The sequence below is a fragment of the Panthera uncia genome (assembly GCF_023721935.1).
Source record: "Panthera uncia isolate 11264 chromosome D3 unlocalized genomic scaffold, Puncia_PCG_1.0 HiC_scaffold_8, whole genome shotgun sequence".
In the NCBI taxonomy this organism is placed as follows: domain Eukaryota; kingdom Metazoa; phylum Chordata; class Mammalia; order Carnivora; family Felidae; genus Panthera; species Panthera uncia.
In genome coordinates, this window is record NW_026057586.1 from 79,973,188 (window position 1) to 79,995,488 (window position 22,301).

A 22,301-nucleotide genomic window follows, 5' to 3' on the forward strand; every position below is an offset into this window, starting at 1 on the left:
AATACAGACAAACCTGACACCATGTGGTGGTCCGGGGCACTGGGGGGATTGGAAGCTGGTGATAAAAATTGCTCGGTATTTTTACATATCCTGTGGTCACGGTCGCTGATATGATGAATAGAAGGGGCTATAGCAAATGTACATAGTGGGAATTTGGTCTGATTTGAAAGGGTTGTACAAGCCTTGCCAAGTTTCTCAAACGTTCTCTTACCTCATGATACGCTTCCAAAATAACTTACCATATGGTGAGAGAATTAGAAATACATCTTGATTCCTTTGACCAGGAAGGGGTTTCTGTCCCCGCCCCCCCCCCCACCCGCCGCACCCCTTCTGGTGGGTTTAGTGTTTCAAAATAAAATGAGGTCATTTAGGAAGTTTTTCCTTATTCTTTCTGGAAGACACGAGAAGGGTGAGTCAGGCAGATGGACAGACAAACCCATTCAAAGACACAGAAGGGATCTAAGAAAGGGAGAGGGAGAACCCGCAGCGCTGGGGTTTTCACATGCATTTGGAAATACGTGCCACGGAAACCGTGTTTAGCTGGTGGGGTCGCCTGCTGTGATTTTGCACGCTTTTAGAAAGTGAATAACACCGATACCTTCAGATGCGCACACGTCCATCCTGCTTTATCATTGGGGTCCTTCACGATCGCGGGGGTAGTGAGATTTTTTTGTGGTTGTGGCTAAGAGAACCCAGTTCTTAAATTGTTAGAAAACGTTGGCGTCGAGTGTCTGCATTTTGGAAATTGGAGGTGGGTCAAGTCCACGGTCAGCGGAAAAGTTGACAGTAAGCACCGCATAAGGCCCGGAGGGGTCAACCTGTTTGTGGCCCTGGGCTCACAGCGCCAAGCTGTCGTTTACACGGCGACCACACGCCCTCGCCATCCTGTCGGCTTCCTTTACGGCGTTGTAGCCTTTGATGGAGTCTCACCTCAGGCCTGCGGGTGAGGCTCTAGGCCGTGCAGGTAGGGACTGGATGCGAGCCACCCCGCTCCGGCCTGCACACCAGGGGTTTTTCCCTCACATCTTCCCTCCTTCCCACAAAGTCAAGAGCAGACGGGATGATGGACTGAGGGTGTTGCAAATCACCCCCTCACACGCACCCGGTCACCGGGTCCCGGCGATGCAGCCTTCTTAACATGTGTCCGAATTCACCCCCCCCGTCTCCTGCCAGGCTGTGTTGTTTAGACCCTTCTAGGACATTCTCCAGGCAGCTGCCAAAGACATCTGTGTAAAACGCGAATCAGACGAGGTTACTCCACAGCCTAGAACACTCCCAGGCTTCCTGATGCCCTCAGGATGAGGTCGTCCAGACTCCTCGTGGAGGGCCACGCCCTTCCTGTCCGACCTGGCCACTCCTCCCTAGCTCTGTCCCCCTCCAGTGCCCCCGCTCTGTCTCAGTCATGCGGAAGGGGATGCTCGACACCTGTATTCTTCCCATTATTTTTGGCCCCTCGAACAGCACGTCTGGTCTGCCTCAGGCTTTCTCCCTTCCTCCCCACTTGACCCTCTCCCGCCCATCACTAGGTCTCCTTGGAGCTGCCCCTTCCTCCAAGAGGTGTCCCCTGGCCACAGACCGTGTATGTCTGTCCCCAGGACCCCTCACCGCTTTCTTGCGTTGGGCCAGGGCCCTGTGCTTTGGAAGCTGATTGGCTGGATGACAGACGTGGAAGGAGAGACAGGTGGGGAAGCACAGGTGTCTGAGAGCTTCACTGTCAGTGACCCCAGGGGACTCTGTCCTGAAGTTCTAAACACAGCTGGTTAGATATTTAGGCAGATGACTCTACTTTGGTCTGGGTTGGCTGTCCCTTTCATCCCCCAGGTACTGCAGATTCGCCGAGGGGTCGTCCCAGGGTCCTTTTTGGGGAAGCACTTGCAGAAGAGGTGGGAAAGGGTGGCCCGTAGTCAGTAGGCACTCAGTAACTGACATGTTGGATCGGAACTCTCAGCCCAAGAACCGCGTGCGTCTTTGTGGGCGTGTTAGGAGCCGCACCGGGGAACCAGGCTGGGAGAGTGGACACGGTCATGGGCCCAGTACTGTGGACGTGGTCCCTGAGAAGGAGACAGAGTAGGGCAGAGCGGGTCCAACAGAAGGCTTTGGGAGTCGGACGAACCCGGGTTCGATCCTCGCTCTGCATTTATCAGCATGCGACCTCAGGCAAGTGACTTAACCTCGCAGAGCCTCAGTGTCTTCATCTGCAAAATGGGTATAAATAAATACAGCTTCCATTTTCCAGGGTTCTTGTAAGTGTCATATGAGAGGCTGTCAACAGGGTACTTGGTTCTTAGTCCACGCTCGATATAACGTATCTGATTTGGGGGAAGACTCTCCGTTACTCCCAGTTTTGCCCTCGTTAAGCAGTTATTCTGGGCTGTGGTCCCAACTCCCAGTGACAAGTGGGGAAGATAGCTGTCCGGAGTCGGCTGTGATAATAGCCAGGCCGGAACGGCAGGCTCCCTGTTCGTCTTGTAATCCTGTTTCCTGTCCCCTGCACACCCGGTGACAGCTGGCTTGGGGTGGGGGCGGGGGGAAGCAGGAGGAATGACATTTCCTCTAATTCCAGCAGTTGGAAGAAGGGAGAGGGCCGGACCTTGACTCACAGTTAGCCCGCATAAATATCGTCCGCGTTCGCTTGGCAAATGTCTGGGCACTCACCCCGCTGTCTCTTCTCACCCAGCTCTCGGTGTTTTTTGAAACGCAGATGGTCTTAGTTGTTTTGCGACGTCCGTGTACGATTTCTAATTCCAGAAAGAAGACCGCTTACTCTAAAAAAAATGGGAGAGCTGTGGGAAAAGCACAAAGAGGACGATACAATTATTTTAAAATCCTGCCTTTTAGCAGGCTGATTAAAATAATGCCAAGGTTATTCTGCAAGGTTAATCTGCGGCTTAAACAACATCTTCCCCTAAAAACCAATATTTCCCCAATTGCAGGACCCCTCCCCTGGTGACAGATGGATGATTTTAGAACGTCTACGGACGCAAGCACATCAGGCTGATTTTATAGTTGCTGTTGCTTAGAATGAGGCTGCTTCTAAAGAAGGAGGAAGGGGGGAGGGAAGGGGGACGGCGAAGGCTGATTATTTAAGGGAAAGTATTTTTTTTTTTTTAATTTTTTTTTTAACGTTTATTTATTTTTGAGACAGAGAGAGACAGAGCATGAACGGGGAAGGGGCAGAGAGAGAGGGAGACACAGAATCGGAAGCAGGCTCCAGGCTCTGAGCCATCAGCCCAGAGCCTGATGCCGGGCTCGAACTCACAGACCGCGAGATCGTGACCCGAGCCGAAGTCAGACGCTTAACCGACTGAGCCACCCAGGCGCCCCTATTTAAGGGAAAGTATTAACTACATAGCAGTAGAGCTGGAGTAAACGTTTGTCGAACTTGTCAAGGTCCTATGCAAATGGCCGAAATTTGGGAAATACCCGTAAATGCGCATCCTAACAAGAAAGGTGTGGGAGCTTCACTGCTGTTTGAAATGATCTAGAGCCTGGTTTCCCATAGAACATGGCTTTCTTTGAACTTTGCTCCAGTCTTTAAGATGTGTTCAGGCAAGTTGTGAACTTCCTAAGAGTCAGCAGGTGCTGGGGACCAAGGCCAAGGCTGCTGGGGCAGGAAGTGGGGGCCCTGGGGGGAGGGGAGATGGGGGAAGGAGCGGGTGGGAGTCAGGCTTTGTGGGAAGAGTGGCGTTTGCCCTGTTGGGAACAAGGGTTTTCTGGGTTGGATCAGGGTAGAAGTGGGCAGTGATCTACAAGTCTTGGGGTCTAGAGTAGGGGTCACATTCTGAAGCTCTCTGAAAGCCAGCCGGGGTGGCCCGGTGACATGGTGGCGTTAGGGGGCACAGCTGCTCCAAGAAGCATAGGATGCTCCACACAGAAGGGACCACAGGAGACAGCCTGTCCCCCAGTGTTCTCCCTTTTGCAGAAGGGGAAACTGAGGACCAGAGACTCATTAATCCATGCAGTTTCTGATCTGTCGATCCGTTATTCAGCGAACACACATTTGTGAAGGGCTCGCTCGACGCCGGGTCCTGAGGATGCAAAGGTGAATCTCCCGGGGGACGGGGTCCACTGGGGGAAAGTTCTGGAGTTGGGATCGGGGCCACCGCGTGGAGTGGCTCCAGGGCTCCCCTACTCCACTGAGCCTCGGCCGCCTCCTCTGTGAAATGAGGGGTGACTGTAGAACCCACCTCCGGGGCTGTTGCCTGGGTGAATGAGATAATGGGCGCATCCTGATTGCTATTGCAAGGTAACAGGTGACGCCCAGGCTTCGCTGGGACGGGCTGGAAGGCTATGCCTTCTGTTCCGTGTGTGTGACTAAATCCGGGACAGCTGGAGCGCTAGACCCCGCTTACTCTGTGCCACCACGGCCCGCTAAAGGGCCAAGGAAGTGCAGGCGACCTCAGAGTGCCCATCTGCTGGCCCCCGCTCGGTGCTGCTCGTCAGTAGCACTGATGCTGAAAAGACCAGGCGTTGCTGGCCGCCATGTGTGCCAGGTGAAGCAGGAAGTCACCCCGCTCGTCTCGTTCGTGATTTGCGGGTCGGGAACTTGGAAAGGGCTCGTCTGGGCACTTCTCGCCTGCAGCCAGGTGTTGGCTGGGGCGGCAGGTAGCTGAAGTCACGCGTCCGGGCGTCCGGGATGGCACGCAGCTGTGATCGCCAGCTGGTGCTGCCTTTCGGCTGGGACCTCAGCCGGTGCGTGCGGCCCGCCCTGCGTGGAGGACTCCGCGGAGTCAGACTCCTCCCGGGGCTGCCGGCTGCTCCCAAGAGGACCAGGAGGGAGCCGTGAGACTCTTGCTTACCTGGTCTTGAAAACACGTAGTGTTACTCCTGCCGCATTCTGTGGCTTGCACGGGACTCACGGGGGTGGGGCCCGATCTGAGGCGCAGGGATCCCCCCTCTAGGGAGGAGAGTCGAAGAGGGTGTCCGTGTGTTTTAAGCCCACCCCGACATGCACGGAGGCATCTGGCAGGAGATGGGGCCCAGACTGAGGCTGGATTGATGTCAGGCTGACGTTGAGACGGGGTCCGTGCCCTCGTGAAGCCAGACGCCGGCTTGACCAGCCCAGGGCCCCGCGGCGAGTCAGGGTGCAGAGGCCTGGCTGTGAGCTCGGCCCCTTGAGGGTGGAGAGACTCCCCCTTGCTCCCCACCGCTTCCCCCACGCTTCTTGGGTCACCTTGCACAGAGGGCCATTTATGCAGCGTCATTGGGGTTTGTCACACTCGATGGACGGTGGTGGCTTCCGAGCCGGTCTGGAGCCAGGACACCCTGAGGCTCTGCTTTGCTGGCCTGGATTTGGAGCCCCCCGCCCCCCAGCCAGCCAGCGGCTAGGAAAGCTTAGGGCCCAGGATGTCCCAGCTCCACCCAGTAGGTTCCTGTTGTCTCTCCCAGGCCGTCTCCGCCCACCCACGCTGGAAACCCTTGTCACCTGCCTCTGCGCTCCTTAGAGTCCCCTCCATCTTTTTCTCCAGGGCTGGGCTTCTTAATCAGGGTCCCTTTTGAAAATCCGATGAAAGCCAGGGACTCTCCGAACAACTCACAAGATACAAATAGAAAAAAAAAAAAACAAACATTTGCAAACGATTTCGAAGGATTCAGGGGTCCACCCCTCCCCTCCCCCCACCGCCGCCCTAAAAGGCTAAAGCCCTTCCGTTGGCACCTTCCCTCCTTCTCCAGCCCCGGCTTCCTGATTTTAAATGAATGTTGAGCCCTTAACCTCAAACGGTCACTTTCAAACGGCTTAGGGCTCTTGGAACCCCATGCTTGTGGTTAAAGGTAATCGGAATGCCCGGTTAATGAGGAGTGATTTGCAAGACAACATTCCAGAGACGGCATGAACTCCCCACTCCTTGCTGTACTTTTGGACACGGCTTCCCCCAGAGAAGTGTGAACTTACGGAAAATAAGAGGGGGTTGTGTTTGGGAAGCCAAGCCGGCCTAAGTTGTGAAATTGAGGTTTGTCCCAAGGGGGTCCCATGTTGGCTCCTGGTTGACCGGCAGGGATATGGATGCTGAGAACACCCCCCCACCCCCGCCTCGACCTTTTCTTGCTCATCTGCAGCACTGTCCCCACCCCCCCCTCCGGCATACCTTCTCTTCAGGGACAGTGTCTGTGGGCACATCACTCATTCACGTGCGAATAGCGCTTCTCAGACTTTTGGCAGACATCAAAATTACCTGGGGGTGGGGGGCTTGTTAAGAAAAGCAGATTTCTGGGTTTCCTCCTCGGAGGTTCTGCATCAGTGGCTCTAGGGAGGGCTCAGAAACGGCCCTTTGGCACGTTTTCTGATGGAGGGGTGCCCTGCTCGCACCTGGGTAATCCCCTGGCTCTACAGAACGGGCAAGGGTGTTCAGGTAAATGTGTGAAATAGATCTGGAAATAGATCCCATGTGCTGGGCTGTTGTGTAAAACCTAACCCTTTGCTGTAAGTGCTCAACTTTGGCTGAACGTGAGAAGTACCCGCAGTGCTTCCCCAGTGTTTTGTTATGAAAACTGTAAAACATACAGAAAACGTGGAAGAAGGGTACAGTGAGCACCCACAAATCTACTGCTTACATTCTACAGTTAATATTTTGTTACATATTTGCCCTATCAGCCATCTGACCACCCATCCATCCATCCATCCACCCACCCACCCATCCTCCCATCCATCCATTGACCAGTCCATCTTTCCATCCATCCATCCATCCATCCATCGGCCAGTCCATCCATCCATCCATCCATCCATCCATCCATCCACCCACCCATCCATCCATTGACCAGTCCGTCTTTCCATCCATCCATCCATCCATCCATCCATCCATCGGCCAGTCCATCTATCCACCCACCATCCACCCATCCACCCATCCATCCATCTACCATCCACCACCCACCAGTCCATCTATCCATCCATCCATCCATTTGCCCATCCATCCATTGACCAGTCCGTCTTTCCATCCATCCATCCATCCATCCATCCATCCATCTACCATCCACCAGTCCATCCACCCACCAATCTATCTGTCCATCAATCCACCACCCCATCCATCCATCCATCCATCCATCCATTTTATTTTTTTATGCATTTCATACTGAGTGGCAGTGGCAGACACGAGTATATTCCACTCCTCTATACTTCATGCGTATCATTAACTAAGACTCCATTTTTGCTCACAAATCTCTATTTTAGGTAAAGTTACATACAGTGAAATGCACAAACCATAAGGGCACCGTTCGCTTTTTGACAAACGCACATTCCTGTGAAACCCAAGCCCCCGTCGTAATATAGAACATTCCCCCACCCCAGAAACTTCCCTCATGCCCCATCCCAATTAATTCCTGCCCCCACGTCCCCACCAGAAGCAATTCGACTTTTATTTCCTTTCTACTGTGGGTTTTTTCTGTTACAGAATTTGGTATAAATGGATGCTTACAGCGTGCACTCTTTTGCATAAGGCTTCTTTCTCCTGGGGAGCTTTTTAAGATCGCCAAGTCCAGGCTGCACCATGGAACAATGACATCAGACTCTTGCGGGGGGGCTGACGGTGGACTCAGGAGTCAGTATTTCTTTTCTTTGCTGAAATTTTTTCTTTTTTTAAATTGAAGCATAATTAATACATGGTGTTCCATTGGTTTCAGGTGTACAGGATAGTGATTCAACAATTCGATATATTGTTCAGTGCTCATGAAAATAAGTGCATTCATTTTTTTTTATGTTTATTTTTTTTTTGAGAGAGACAGAGACAGAATGCGAGTGGGTGAGGGGCAGAGAGAGAGGGAGACACAGAATCCGAAGCAGGCTCCGGGCTCTGAGCTGTCAGCACAGAGCCCGACGCGGGGCTCGAACCCACGAGCTGCGAGATCATGACCTGAGCCGAAGTCGGACGCTCAACTGACTGAGCCACCCAGGCACCCCCACAATGAATGCATTCTTAATGTCCTTTAACTATTTCATCCGGAGTGAACATTTGTTTCCCTTTAATTCTCCCAGGTGGTTGTACTATGCAGCCAAGCTTGAAACCCACTCCAATCTCTAGCCATCCTCACTCTAAGCCCTGTATCTCAGCTGCCCCATCCCAGTCATGTTCTCACATTAGAAGTTTGTCTCCCTGGAGACCCGTTCCCTCCTAGGTGTTTGTGTCTGTTTTTAGGGGGAGAGACAGATTTTTATATTAGTACACAGGCCATTTAGCATTCTTGCAGAAGTGGTTGTTTTTGGGTGGCTTTGCCAAGGTCGTTTTTCGAACTGAAGGTCACCGGCAGCTCCTTGACTTACTTCTTTCTGCATGACCGAGGGGCCCCCGCGTGCATCCCCTCGGAACAAAAGCCTCAAAACAATCCCCTCTGGTAGAGGAAGCAGTTTGAGGAAGATCTGTTAGTCCGGGCCCTCCCAGTCTTCCGGCTTCCAGAAAGACCGCGGCCGGACCTCAGAAAGTCCCCTCCACCTTCCCATCCTCCGTCTAAAATCATTAAAAAAAAAAAAAAAGCTAGTAAAGCAAAGACATGGTTAAACTTGTTGAAACTGATAGTTTTAGGAGACTGAACCGAGGCGGATTGTACCCTTACCGTGAGCCCCATCGCAAGTTTCGTTTGCACTGACCTTTCCTGTCTGTAGCCTCACATCCTAGCCCTTACTTTGGGGGCTCACAGCTATGCTATGCGACGTGGGCCTTGGTGGAGAAACTGAGGCAAAGATTGATGTCCTCAGCGGTCCATGAAACTATTCGGCGCTTTCTCTGTGATCCCAGAGCTGTCTCTGGACCGCTTTTGAGGAGGTGATAACAAGAATGACCCTCTCCCTGGAAACATTGACAAATTCTAAATATCTGATGTTTGGGCAGAGTAGGAGGGGTTCCTAGACCAATCAGAGCCCGGGCAAGGGAGGTACCTCTGCCTCAGAATCGAGTAATGGGCGATTTGTAAGCTGGTGCTCATCGAGCTGTGTGTCCCGCCGACGGGCTCAGCCTTTCCACGCACCGTATTGTTTTACAATCCCACGAGGCAGTGGATTTTACTGTTCCCATTTTACAGACAGAAAACTGAGGCTCAGAGAAAGGTGGAAGCTAGCCAGCTCCACCGTGGCCACGTTTGTGGCTGGTGAGGCACATCCGCGAGGCCTGACTTGAGAGCCCCGACTCCACACGACCACCCTGATATTCAGTTACCCGGAGATTCAGCCGGGGAGCCCTGAGTTCTCAAACCGAAGTGCCGTAAGGTGGGGGCTCACAGCCACAGAGGGAGAGGCGCCTTTGAACTTCTTGGTGCCCCCTCGAATCCTGCAGCCCCGGTTGTCGAACCAGCGGTGGGAGAGGGTGTCCAACTTCTTAGCACGCCCGGTTCTCACCGTGCCTCCTGCAGCGTGCTGGTGCAGCATGAACTGAGTCATAAGAATAATGGCAAAGCCCTCTGTGCGCTGAGCTCCGTCCTGCCTGGGCTGAGCTGTCCCCGGTCCCCCCAAGCGTCCACGCACGTGAGATCAGAAGAGCGTCCCTGAGCGTACTAGAGAGTGAATAAATCGCCAAGGCCCTTGTGGGATGGTGGGAATTTTAATCGCAGATTAAGGTACCAGCAGAGGAGGGATTTGCTCCTCGGGGACAGGGATTTTGCAATCCCAGTCTTGCCCCAGCAAGCTGCTTCGGTTGTTTGAGAAGGGCTCGCCGGGCTTGGCGGGGGCTGGGGGCGGGGGGCGGGGGGGAGCGACAACACCCCTCCCCCCCAGCACCCAGCACCCCTGCCACCTGCTCCCGTGAAAAGGCCGATTCAGTTGGCTGCAGTGGAAGACCTTCTCGGGGGCGTTCATTAGCTGGCGGCGGGCAGTTTGGCCGCGGATCTCAGTATTCCCTTGTAACGTTTTACAGCCCAGACCCGGCGACAATGGCGTCATTCACTGCACTCGCTCACGTGGAACAGAATGTGAGCGGGGGCCCGAGCCGGGGAGAAGCTGCTCTGCGGGGCGCCGGCACCCAGGGCGAGCGGAGGGGCTGAGGACCCCGGCTTGTGTCGGGCGAGCCCGGACTGAGCACAGCCCGTCCTTGAGGATGTGGCCGCGGCCGGCAGAGAGGAGGGGTGGGGGCGGGGGGTGCCCTTCGGTAAACTCAAGGCCGCTCAAACGGTAGGATTGACAGGTTGACCAGTAGAACTTGATGTTGCCCGATGCAGCCCATCTCCAGCTGCTGCCACCAGGATGCCTTATGCAACAGGGCGGCTGTGTTGCCCAGGCTGTTGTTGTGAAGGCAACAGTTCCCTGCGATCGAGTGTAAGTGAGCTGGCAAGAGCTTTGGAATAGCACTGAGCCGGGACGAAGCTCCGCTTTATCCTGTGCTGTGCCATCTGGGGAAAGTTGCTTGACCTCTCTGAGCCTCAGCTTCTTTACCTCTGAAGTGCATGTAATCCTACCAGTGAGGTGGGCATATCGCCCGGATCAAATGAGGGTAAAGCTTCAGTTCATCGCCCGGAAGATGAGGGTAAGGCTGGAAAAAAACAAAACAAAACAAAACAAAACAAAACCCCCAGCACTGTGTTGCTGCCCTCTTCTTAGATGCACAAGGGCTTTTCATCGTTTTACTTTTACCCCCTTTGTGCCCTGGATTCTTTCTTTTTGTTTTTTTAACGTTTATTCGGTTTTTGAGAGACAGAGACAGAGCGTGAGCGGGGGTGGGGCGGGGAGAGAGGGAGACGCGGAATCCGAAGCGGGCTCCAGGCTCCGAGCTGTCGGCCCAGAGCCCGACGCGGGGCTCGAACCCATGGGATCGTGACCTGAGCTGAAGTCAGACACTCAATGGACTGAGCCGCCCAGGCGCCCCTCCTGATCCTGATTTTTTTTCTAATTTTTTTTTTTACATTTTATTTATTTTTGACATACAGAGAGAGAGAGAGAGACAGAGCACAAGTGGGGGTGGGGCGGGGAGAGAGGGAGATGCAGAATCCAAAGCGGGCTCCAGGCTCCGAGCTGTCAGCCCAGAGCCCGACGCGGGGCTCGAACCCACGAACGGTGAGATCGTGACCTGAGCCGCAGTCGGAGGCTAACCCAGGTGCCCCAAGCGCGCTGGATTCCTCACTGCCGCTCTCGAGCTGTAGAGGAAGACAGTTTGTCTTCCCCGCTGCAAGGACGTTAGACGCTGTCTTGTTGCTACTGACGGCGTTCCTTTGGTGCATTGGGGAGCCCGGGGAAAATCCCCCCCGTGTTGGTCGATTGCCGGCGCTCTCCCCCCTTTGTGTCGACCCCGTACCGATGGAGGGGAGGCTTCGCCGTTGCACGCTCCTGTTTTGACACCTGTCAGATGGACTTGGGGACGTTGCACGGCAGGCGCCGAGAGGGAGGTGTTCCTGACTGACGGTGGGGATGATGTCTCAAGCGCCTTGCAGAGAAACAAGCTGTGAGGGACAAGCGGCTGTTGGGATAATGTGGCTCTCCCACTTCTGGGAGTGTTAGTAATCAAAAGCAGGGTTTGGCCTTTGCAGAGAGTTGTTTTGCAAGTTGGCAGCACTGGAGGGGAGAATTCCACGGAGTCCATTGATACATTCTCTTGTAAAATCCCGCGGCCAACATTTTTTGGGAGTTGTTTTCTTTAATTAAAAAAAAAAATAACCTTCCCCATTAAGAACATACGACCCAAAGAGATTTCCCCCTTCCTGTCGGAGCTCTGGCAGCCCAGCTCTGGAACTAAGCAGACCCGAACAGAATTGCCAGCAAGAGTTGACAACTTTTATAATGTTTTATTATTATTCTAATTTTTCTTCTTCTTCTTCTTCTTCTTCTTTTTTTTTTTTTTCCATTACGTAGCTGGAACCTCAAAGAGAGGACCGTAAAGCTAATTTTATTCCTTTCAGGCCTCTGGCCCCAGGGGGGAGTTCTGAGTGTTGTGGCTGCTCAGGACGGCTCCAGCTTGGGTTCTGAGATGGCCCATAGCACGGGAAAGCTCTGCCAGGGGACCCCCGGGTGTCGTGAGGGTTCTGTGCCCTCATGGAAACTTGGCGGATGCTCTGCGTCCCCTGCCTGGCTACTCTGACGTGCTTTCGCGTGACAAACAAAGTCCGGGGCCAGGGTGGAGATCATTCCAGCGCCCGAAGGGTGGGAGAAGCGGGAGAGGAATCTTGGGCCCTGGTCCCTGCTCTCCTAAAAGTATACTGTGTTCTGAGAATGGAAAGACACCATCAGGAGCCTGCGGAGAAGTCGTTAAGGGACGCCTGGGGTAGAGTCCTGGTGGTGGGTCTTTCTAGCTCTGTGACCAGGGGCGGTAAGTTGCTTCTTCTCCCAGGGCCTTGGTTTCCTAATCTGTAAAGTGGGGACAAAACCAGTCCCTACTTCCTAAGGGTCACAGAAAGGATGGAGAGGGCCAATGCAGCCCACCCTTCAGAATGTGCTAGATGCAGCACTCTTTGGACGTGACATGATTTCACGTGCGCTCTTTTCAAACGTAGATTTATTTTTTTTTTAAGTTTAAAAAAATTTTTTTTAATTTGTTTTTATTTTATTAAAAAAATTTTTTTTTCTTAATGTTTTTATTTATTTTTGAGACAGAGAGAGACAGAGCATGAGCAGGGAAGGGGCAGAGAGAGAGGGAGACACAGAACCGGAAGCAGGCTCCAGGCTCTGAGCCATCAGCACAGAGCCTGATGCGGGGCTCGAACTCACAGACTGTGAGATCGTGACCTGAGCCAAAGTCGGACGCTCAACCGACTGAGCCACCCAGGTGCCCCTTTAATTTGTTTTAAATGTTTGTCCATATTTCAGAGAGACAGTGTCAGTGGGGGAGGGGGAGAGAGAGCGGGAGACGCAGAATCAGAAGCAGGCTCCAGGCTCCGAGCTGTCGGCACAGAAGTCGGCCGAAGTCGGCCTCTTAACCGACTGAGCCACCCAGGCGCCCCTCTTTGAGTTCAATGAGTATTTATTTCAGTTCCTCTACAGTTGCCGTCGCTTTGCAGATCTCGTCGCTCAGAGTGAGGCTAAACGCACTCGGCGAAAAACGGATTGAAAAACGTGATTCGTAAAAGAAGAGTTTGTTTTATGGCAAAAATCACAGCTGAGTTTGGGATTTACTGATACGTATTTCTTCTCGGGAGGCGGTCGTAGCCTGTTTGGTGGCATGGGCCTCTCTGGTGGCCTCGTGAAACTGACGTGTCACTTCTCAGAGTAACACGATTCGACACATCGTAGCAATTGTGTGGATTGCAGAAGAAAACCAGTTGTGTTAAAATACAGTGATGGAAGTATTTTTATTATTTATTAATTCTTTAAGAGAGAGCGTGAGTGAGCGAGGGGCGGGGGTGGGGGGGAGAGAGAAAATCCCGAAGTGGGGCTTGAGCTCAGCTGAAGCAGGGCCCAAACTCACGGACCGAGAGATCATGACCTGAGCCGAAAGCCAAAGCCGGACGCTTAACCGACCGAGCCACCCAGGTGCCCCTCCTCATTCTTTTTTCAATTCTGTGTAATATTCCATTGCTTGGCTCTGTCAAAGTTTACTTAGCCATTAATGAGGGCATTTCAGCCATTTCTAGTTTTTCCCTGGGCTGCAGGGAAAAGCCTCAGGCTTATGTCTTTGCGCACTGACCTGGTCAACTTCTTAGGGAAATTCGTCGTAATTGGATTGCGGGATCTGCATTATTGTATATTAAAAAAAAAAAAAAGGGGATGCCATCCAGTCGCCTTCCAGTAAGGATGGGATGGGTCACCCCTCCATCAGCCTGCACACTGATTGTGGTTTTCCTGTCCCCGATTTCCTCTCCCCACTCCAGATGTCAGCAGCCCCCTTCCCTGCATGGATGAGCACACGTTGGGGGTCAGACTATAATCTTCTTATGAGCACAGATGCTCCTCTCAGTTCTCCCTGTTTTGAAAGTAATTATCGGGGCGCCTGGGTGGCTCAGTCGGTTAAATGTCCGACTTCGGCTCGGGTCACGATCTCGCAGTTGGTGAGTTCGAGCCCCGCATCCGGCTCTGTGCTGACAGCTCGGAGCCTGGAGCCTGCTTTGAATTTTGTGTCTCCCCCTCTCTCTGCCCCTCCCCTGCTCATGCTTTGTCTCTCTCTCTCTCTCAAAAATAAATCAACATTAAAAAATTAAAATTATTTATTTATTAAAATTGAAAAAACAGTTTTATTTATTTATTTTGAGAGACAGAGAGAGCATGAGCAGGGGAGGGGCAGAGAGAGGGAGAGAGAGAATCCCAAGCAGGCTCGGTGCGGTCAGCATGCGGGGTGGGGCTCGAACTCACGAACCTTGAGATCGTGAGCTGAGCTGAAATCAAGGGTCGGACGCTTAACCGACTGAGCCGCCCAGGTGCCCCTCAATTCTCCCTTTTATCGTAGAGCCACCCCTCCTCCCGACTCCTCTGCAGACTCTTCTTCTGACCCTCCTCACCCACCCAGCTTCCTGTGGGGCTCCCTCCTTCCCGGGGGGGAGGTTCCTGGTGAAATTCCCAAGCTCTTATGAGGAAAGGAGTGGGAATTCCTGGTGTGAAAGCTGAAGGCAAGGGAATGTGGCGCGTGTGAGCCAGACGAGTGTGAGAAACCAGATTCTGAGCACCTGGGAGGATGCTCTTCATAGGATGTCACTGGATTTTCTTCTGCTCGGTTTCCCATGTGACGCCTGAGGCTCAGAGGGGCACACAGTCTATAAGTGTTGGAGGCGGGGCCTGAACCTGAGCCTGCCCAGTCCTAGATCCTGTGCTCTGTTCTCTGTTTCCTTTGGCCCTGTTCTGCCTTCCCTCCTCTCTTTCTCTCTCCTTACTCTCTCAAAACGACCACAGTAATGATGACGGCCGTCATTTGTTGAACGCTCGCTCTGTGCCAGCTACTGTTCCCTCTTTCACACGTATGAATTTCTTTTTTTTCCCTCAACGACCCTTTGAACTGGGGATTTTTACTCTCCTTGTTTCACAGATGGGACAACCCAGGCACGGAGGAGAAGTTAAGTATGATGTCAGTGGTGACCAGTAGAACAGCTCAAAAGGAAATTGTAAGGCACAGATTAGGGTAGCTGGGGATCGTTCCTGACTATTCTAGAGGGTCAACTACCTTTTTCCTAATGTTGACCAAAGACCTGAGCGCCGTTTTAAAGATGGAAACCCAGGAGTTAAGCCTAAGTGACCCCGACTACTCAGCTCTTTTAGCTTTTGAATTAGGGAATTCAAAGACATACGCAGCAGATTGAAGTGTTTCAAGACGCTGTGTGTTCATTGATCATGAAGAGGGTTCCTCAGCGGTGGAGCTCATGTAACTTTCGGTATACATACAGAACTATATGTAAACCCACTTGCCTAACGTATAAGGCATGAAAAGTTAGTGCCTAAATATATATGTCTGTTTATTTGATGCACTTGAGTACAAGTGGACCGCTTCACTCATCAAAGACGCCTTTGTTTCTTATGCTGTGACACATTTCTGGTGGATTCTTGGATCCCGTGGCTCAGCCAGCGGGGGGGGATCTGCATCGGGGGCACTGATCCACAGTATTTCTCACCTTCTCTCTTTCAGTAAAGAATATCCCGTGGTTCCCAGGAGCACAGTAAGACAGAAAGTAGCCTCCAACCACAGTCCTTTCAGCAGTGAGCCTCGAGCTCTGTCCTCCTCGTCCAACTTGGGGTCCCAGTACCAGTGCGAGAATGGTGTATCCGGCCCCTCCCAGGATCTCCTGCCCCCGCCCAACCCATACCCACTGCCCCAGGAGCACAGCCAGATTTATCACTGCACCAAGAGGAAAGGTGAGTGTGATACTCCCTGCCTGCCCACCTTGCCTTTCTGTTTCTCCTTCCTTTCCTTGGGGGAAGAAAAGTACACACAACTGCATTTGTTTATTTAAAAAACGTACGCAATATAAAAACTCAACAGAGGTTGTAAGAAACTCAAACCATTATCTGTAGAACTTGACATGTCTCCTCCAGTTCTGGCCCCTTTCCTTGGGGAAAATGTATTTGAAACGTCCAGCCTTATTTGATTCGTTTGCACCCGCACGCGCAAGCACACGAAAACGGTTTTGTTTTTGCTTTTAACGGCTGATATTATGCCGTCTGAATATCGCAACGTGCATTTCTTAAACTTGAGGCTGTGCCGCGGAGGATCTTTTCACGAGCCTAGAGCTGCCTCGTGCTTTTTAGTTGCCGAAGGGAGAGCGTTGCCCCCAAAGGGTGAAGCCGCGTCTGCTTTTCCACCCCCCACTGGCAGACACGGTGGTTGTTTCCAGCATTTTCGTTGTCTCCCGCGAGCCATGCTGCAGGGAGCTTTCTTACAGTTGGATGTGCTTTGGTTTATGTGCTACGGTTTCTCTTGGGTGGGTGGATTCTGAGCTCGTCTTCTTGCCTTTCTAGATCAAAACCAACACCCAAAAAAGAAAGAAAGAAAAGAAAAATCACAACGGGGTGTTTTTCTCTCCTTTGCGTTTTGTCTTTAAATCTGGTTTGAACTCTGTCTGAGACGCTGCGTAGTGTTCTTGGCCGAATGAGAAATGGGGACTTTTCCTGAGTCATCTGAGTCTAGGGCTATCATACTGAAGGGAATTTCTGGTGGCATATTTTTCGAGCCAGAATCAAAGTGGTTGACATGGGGTGGGGGGTGTGCGGCTGAGTTCAGCTTTACTGGAACCGTTGCTTATGTGAGTGGCAGACAGGCACGGTGGGGACAGCGTGGGCAACGGGGCTGGAGGACCCAGGCTCGAGTCTCAGCTCTGCCGCCAGCTTCTTGTGTGGCCTTAGCCAGGTGTCCTGGCGTCTCTGTGCCTCAGTTTCTCGCTTTGTAAATGGTGCCGAGTTCCCGAGAGCACCTGATACTCGGTGAGCACCCGGCAGGTGTTGGCTCTGGTTACGGCTGTCGCTCTAGGAAGTGTGTCTGTGGAGGGGGAGGTGGTAAGGCTCCCGTCCCAGTGAAGCTTCGAGAAAGATACGGGACGGAGGGGACTACATACAATTGGGATGAATCCTGCCTTTGCCAGTTGCAAATTTTTATGATTAGGGGCAAGTTACTTAACTGTTCTCAGCCTTATTTTTTCTAATCTATAGATTTGGGCTCACGATTAGACCTGTCCCTTAGGCTCGGTGTGAGGATGTCATGAAATTGGGCTTGTCGTGTATATATATATTGTTTAAGTTTTATTTTATTTATTTGAGAGTGACAGAGACCGTGCAAGTGGAGGTGGGGCAGAGAGAGAGGGAGACACAGAATCGGAAGCAGGCTCCAGGCTCCGGGCTGTCAGCCCAGAGCCCGATGCGGGGCTCGAACTCACGGACCGCGAGATCGTGACCCGAGCCGAAGTCGGACGCTCAACCGACTGAGCCACCCGGGCGCCCCTCTCCTTTTTCTTTTTTTTTTTTTAATTTTTAAAAATGTTTTTATTTATTTATTTATTTTTAAATTTTTTTTTTAACGTTTATTTATTTTTGAGACAGAGAGAGACAGAGCATGAACAGGGGAGGGGCAGAGAGAGAGGGAGACACAGAATCGGAAGCAGGCTCCAGGCTCCGGGCTGTCAGCCCAGAGCCCGACGCGGGGCTCGAACTCACGGACTTCGAGATCGTGACCCGAGCCGAAGTCGGACGCTCAACCGACTGAGCCACCCGGGCGCCCCTCGTGCTTGTCGCATTTAGCACAAGGTGGACCCAATAAGCAGTCACTGGTTTGCTCCGGCAGGCCCAGTGTGGCCTGATGTGTCTCCCAGACTCTGTAGCCAACTCAATGCCTTTGGAATTCCAGAGCCCGGTGTCTGGAACATCTTTAAAAAAAAAAATGTATCAACTCACTAACGAGAACTGATGGAAACAGATGCTTTGGCAGTGTTCTCTGAGCTGAGGTTACTTGCGGAAAGTCGCACGGTTTGACTATGCGACGTGTACCGATCTCGCAGTTTGACGGACAGAAAGGCCCTCGTTGGTTCAAGCCCGGGGCTGGGGTGCTGATCCGGGTGAGGCTGTTTTCCAGGCTGAACCTGAAGCCCATCCACGCTCCTTGGATCCCAAAGGGTGGGACAATGATATCACCCCAACAGACCCCCTGGCCCGGCTCCCAGCGTGTCCGCTGCTGCGTGGCCTGGAGACCAGATGCGTGCAAAAATGTCTGCCTCTTCAGGCCCCAGCAGGGGTTGAGGATGTCACCTGGGGCGCAGGACCCTGCACGGAGATCCTGTTCTCTGTTCTGTGTAAGGGTGCCCCGCCCTGGCTCTCCACCTCGACCTTTCAACAACGCTGCTAGGTAGGTGCGGTTATTCACCCGCTTTACATGTGGGGAAACTGAGGCCCAGAAAGGTAAACGCATGTGCCGAAGGCTGCCGGGGGGCAGAATTTGAACCCATGCCTGGTCAGCAGTATCAGCTACGATCTCAAAATGCCATCCTCCGCTAGAGACCCGTCTCGAGACCGAGACTGGGTCAGACACACGGATGAAGAGCTCACCGGGTTTGAATTAGGGAGTTCGGTCGATTAAATTAATGCCAGACCAGAAGAAGGGGAGGAAGAAGTTAAAAAGAATCAAGGCACTTTTTTAAGGCTCGATATCTACAGCAGCATCCGTGTCAATGCTTTTTCTCCTGGAGGCGGCGGGGGGAGTCGCAAGGCTTTGAATGCCGGGGGAATGGACCCCCTCCCGTGATGGGAGCAGGTGACCCGCACAGGGCACTCGGCGGGGCCCTCGGGTGAGCCCAGGGTCAGCTTGAGATGGCCACGGGCGAAGCCAGTGGGGTGGCGACCAGTCTGTGGTAGGAGGTCACAGCAGCGGACGCTTTCCGGCTGCGGGCAAGCCCCCCGCTTTCTCAGCCCTAACTCCCTCTTCTGCAAAACGACAAGTGTGATAACAGCACCTCCCCCGTAGGGTTGCGGTGAGATGGAACGAGATGGTCTAAGGGCGCAGTGCCTGTTAGCTGGCCGCCGCTCTGCGCTTCTGAAGCTCACGGTGGCGAGGGGGTCGGATGTCGTCCTGCGTGGTGACATAACTGATGACCACGGTGGGCTAATGCTGCAGAGGAGATGTGCAAAGTGCTGGTGCCTGTGACGTGGGGGTGGGGGGCGGGGGGGGGGGGGGGAACCCCGCGCGCGTCACCCCCCCCCCCCCCCCCCCCCCCCGGCCCCCTGCCTGCCCCACTATCTGACTTCCCTTCATTGTCTGTCTCCTTTCCAAGGAGCCCAGGAGGCAGGCCCAATGAAATGTCAAAGGGCCAGGCCGGCCAGAGGGCTTCTTGTGTTTGGACCCAGCTGTCTCCCAACTATCTCTCCCGATGGATGGAACCAAAAGAGCTGGGAAGGTCTTTTATCAATGCCACTCAATCAAATCCAGGACCCCGGGGCCTGGGAGAACACTTGTCTGTCTCTTGTTCCCCCTCCCACCCCGACACCCCCCCCCCCCCCCGCCTTCCCACATTTAGATATCAGAGGCAACCCAAATAAAGATTTAAAGCAAAGCCATATACTGCCTTGGCTCTTCAAAGGCAAGTCAGAGGTGGGAGGAAGGGCGGGGAATATAGTTTTGCAGGGTGCATTTTGTCGGCGCTGTGTGCTTTTTCGAGGAATTTCACATCGCTTCCTTCCTTGGACCCGCGCTGTCGCCCCTGAGCGGGGAGGGGGCTCAACATTTTGCAGGGTCAACAGGGGACCAAGAGGTTGGGTTCGCTTCCCAAGGTCACGGGGCTGGTGAGTGGCAGATCGGGGATGCATTCGTGAAAGAAATATCGGTTGAGCACTTACTTGTCCGGGGCACTGTGCTGAATATGGGGGATAAGCCGGGGGGGGGGGGGCAAGGTGACCGGGGTCCCTGCTCTCCCGAAACCTGTACTCTCACTGGGGAGACAGATAGTAATCAAGTGGATGAACTTATGATTTTCAGGTGGTGGTTAAGTGAGGGGCAGACTGGGGTCTTTTGGTTCCCAGTTGAGGATCTCCCTACAGTACCATTCCAGTCCTTTCCACGTTGGGCTAAGAGCTAACATTATGGGTACACACACCATTCTTCATCCATCCATCTGTCCATCCATCTGTCCATCCATCCGTCCAACCACCCACCCATCTATACCCATCCATCCACCCACCCATCCATCCAGGTCAAGGTTACCACCCTTTCGTATTTTCTGAACACAGTGGGTTTCGTGAAAGCTGAAAGGCTAGGCCCTCTGTCTGAAAGAGCACGGTTTTGTGACCCGGAGGGACTGAACTATAGTTCCACTTCTGACTTGCTAAAGGTCACTCCGCCGAGGAGTGGCTGGTCACCATGGTCTTTCATCCGAGTGAACCCAGTCAGCGAGGGAAGTGACCTGTTTGGGAACAGTGACAAATGTCCTTAACGGGAATAGCGATTTCAAAGCAGGCTTGTGGGTTTTCCAGCTCGAATCCACCCAGACACCCTGCAGCATGGGACAGCCTTCCCAGGGCCATCTGTCCCATCTTCCAGAGGGAAAGGAGAGTAGACCCGTCGTCCCTGGACAGCTAAGATTTGAACACATGATGGGCAAGGAGGATAGAAACTAAAGCACACTTCTTACGTGCATTCCTACAAGAAAGTTAAGTATCAGCCTCCTATATAGTCAAAAACTGAGATTGGGATGGTAAAGTGGTTTGCCCAAGGTCACATAGCTGAGGGAGAGTCAGAGATGTGACCGCGCCCTAAAATCTGTGGTCTGGATTTATCATCAAAGCCACGTGGTCCAGCATCAAAAGCCGCTAGAAAGACGCAAGGGGCCGGGGATTTTCACGGGGCAGTGAGGTGACGGGTGCTCAGCATCCCGTAAGAGCTTTCCCGTAATTCAGGAGACACAGCGGGGCTCAGGACAGGTGGACTACAACTGAGCATTCTTGTTCTTCAACTTCCTGAACCTGAGCTGTAGGACCCGTCTCACGGAAGACTTGATGCCTGACTACAGCGCGTTCCCGGGCCGTGGAAAGTAGGCTTGGCTGGGAAAGAGGTCTTTGCAGTTGACCGGTTGGTTATCAGGCTCCCAAGAAAGAGAAGGAAATCGAGCCGTAACCCAAAAGGACACAGGGATCACATCCAAACCATTTATCGCGACCCACTTGAAATCTGGATCCGTGCTTCGGAATTTCTCGACAATGTGATGAGGTCCAAGAGGAATGTGAGAATGTTCAGGACCCGCTTTCATGAACAAGCCAGCGTTTTGCTTTTCCTTAGGACTCTGCATCAGATCTTTGGGTTATTAAAGACTGGAATGTGTAATTTTACGATTTTCCAAAATGCGCCTCGGCCTTTTTCATATTATTCTTCCTTTTTTTTACTTGTAACAAATCTGGAAGGGGATCAGAAACTCGGGAATGGTTAGTTTGCCTTGTTTTTTTTTCTCTTGCCAAGGGTACCCTGCAGCTGTACTTTTTATTATTGAAAACGGGAACGCCCTGGTTAAATGGAAAACCCAAAGGTTATGATTCTAGCAACAATGGAAACATTCAGATTTATGGATCCGGCGGCGGGGGTGGGGGTGGGGTTGGAAGGAAGCATGGAGGCACGATGGGACCAAGGGAGGAGGTGGGGAGGACAGAAAAGATTGCGTGTAACAATGTCTTTAAGATGCCAGAGAGATGCCCGTGGAAAGGTGAGAAATGGGGCCACCGGCTCATCCGGATGGCTTCGAACATTCGGATGGTTGGCATGATGTAGATAAAGCACCTGGAAGAGCGGCCGCATTTTTTCCCTTTCTTTTGGACACAGGCGTGGGCGTCCTCTGGGGCCCAGATGTGTCCCAGAAAGAGTCTAGCTAACAATTAACACGCTTGCTGTGAGGCGGGTACGATCCCAGCGTAGATGTGTTTTGATTGGGGAGATTTTTTTTTTTTTTTTTTTTTTACTTACCTGTGAGGGTCACTCCCGAGCTTGATACCAGGGCAAGTGTTTGGTGGAACCTAAACTCAGGCCATCCTATCCGAGTTGGGGAGCTGTTTTAAAATCCAGTGGAAAACCAAAGGACTCCCCGTGGGGTGAATGAGTCACTTGGAGCTTTCTAGCAAGGACCACCCCCCGTGCACGGGCTCACAGGCTGTTAGCCTCCCACCTTCACTGTTCAGGGTGGGCTGGAGAGGGCCCCCCCCCGACCCCCGCCATGTGCGCTGAGCAGGACCATGACTGTTTATTGACCTCTCTATCCACCCACTGCCTGGTACTTGGTAGGGGCTCAGTACATCTCTGTTGGATGACTGGGTGAGTGGCCTTGGATATGAGAAATCTGGAGCGCTGGAAGCAAGGTGTGGTTGGCCAAGGAAGCCAGACCTGACCTCGAGTCCAGCCTCTGCCCCTTCCCTGCGTGACCTCGGGAAGGTCGCTTCACCAAGCTTCGGTTTCTGCCGCTGAGACAGGCTGGAGAGCAGCCACCCTGAAGAATTACTGGGAGATTAGGGTAAGGTCACTTAG

The 22,301-nt window shown here is 52.8% G+C and overlaps 1 protein-coding gene across 2 annotated transcripts in view; it reads left to right on the forward strand.

Moving 5' to 3' along the window:
* Positions 1-22,301, forward strand: part of TBX5 (T-box transcription factor 5) — a 46,124-nt gene that overhangs the window by 19,301 nt on the left and 4,522 nt on the right. For both annotated transcript variants that reach the window (XM_049619296.1, XM_049619295.1), the window contains one exon: positions 15,450-15,676. In XM_049619296.1, the coding sequence (XP_049475253.1) occupies positions 15,450-15,676 (227 nt within the window). The remainder of the gene's footprint in view (positions 1-15,449; positions 15,677-22,301) is intronic.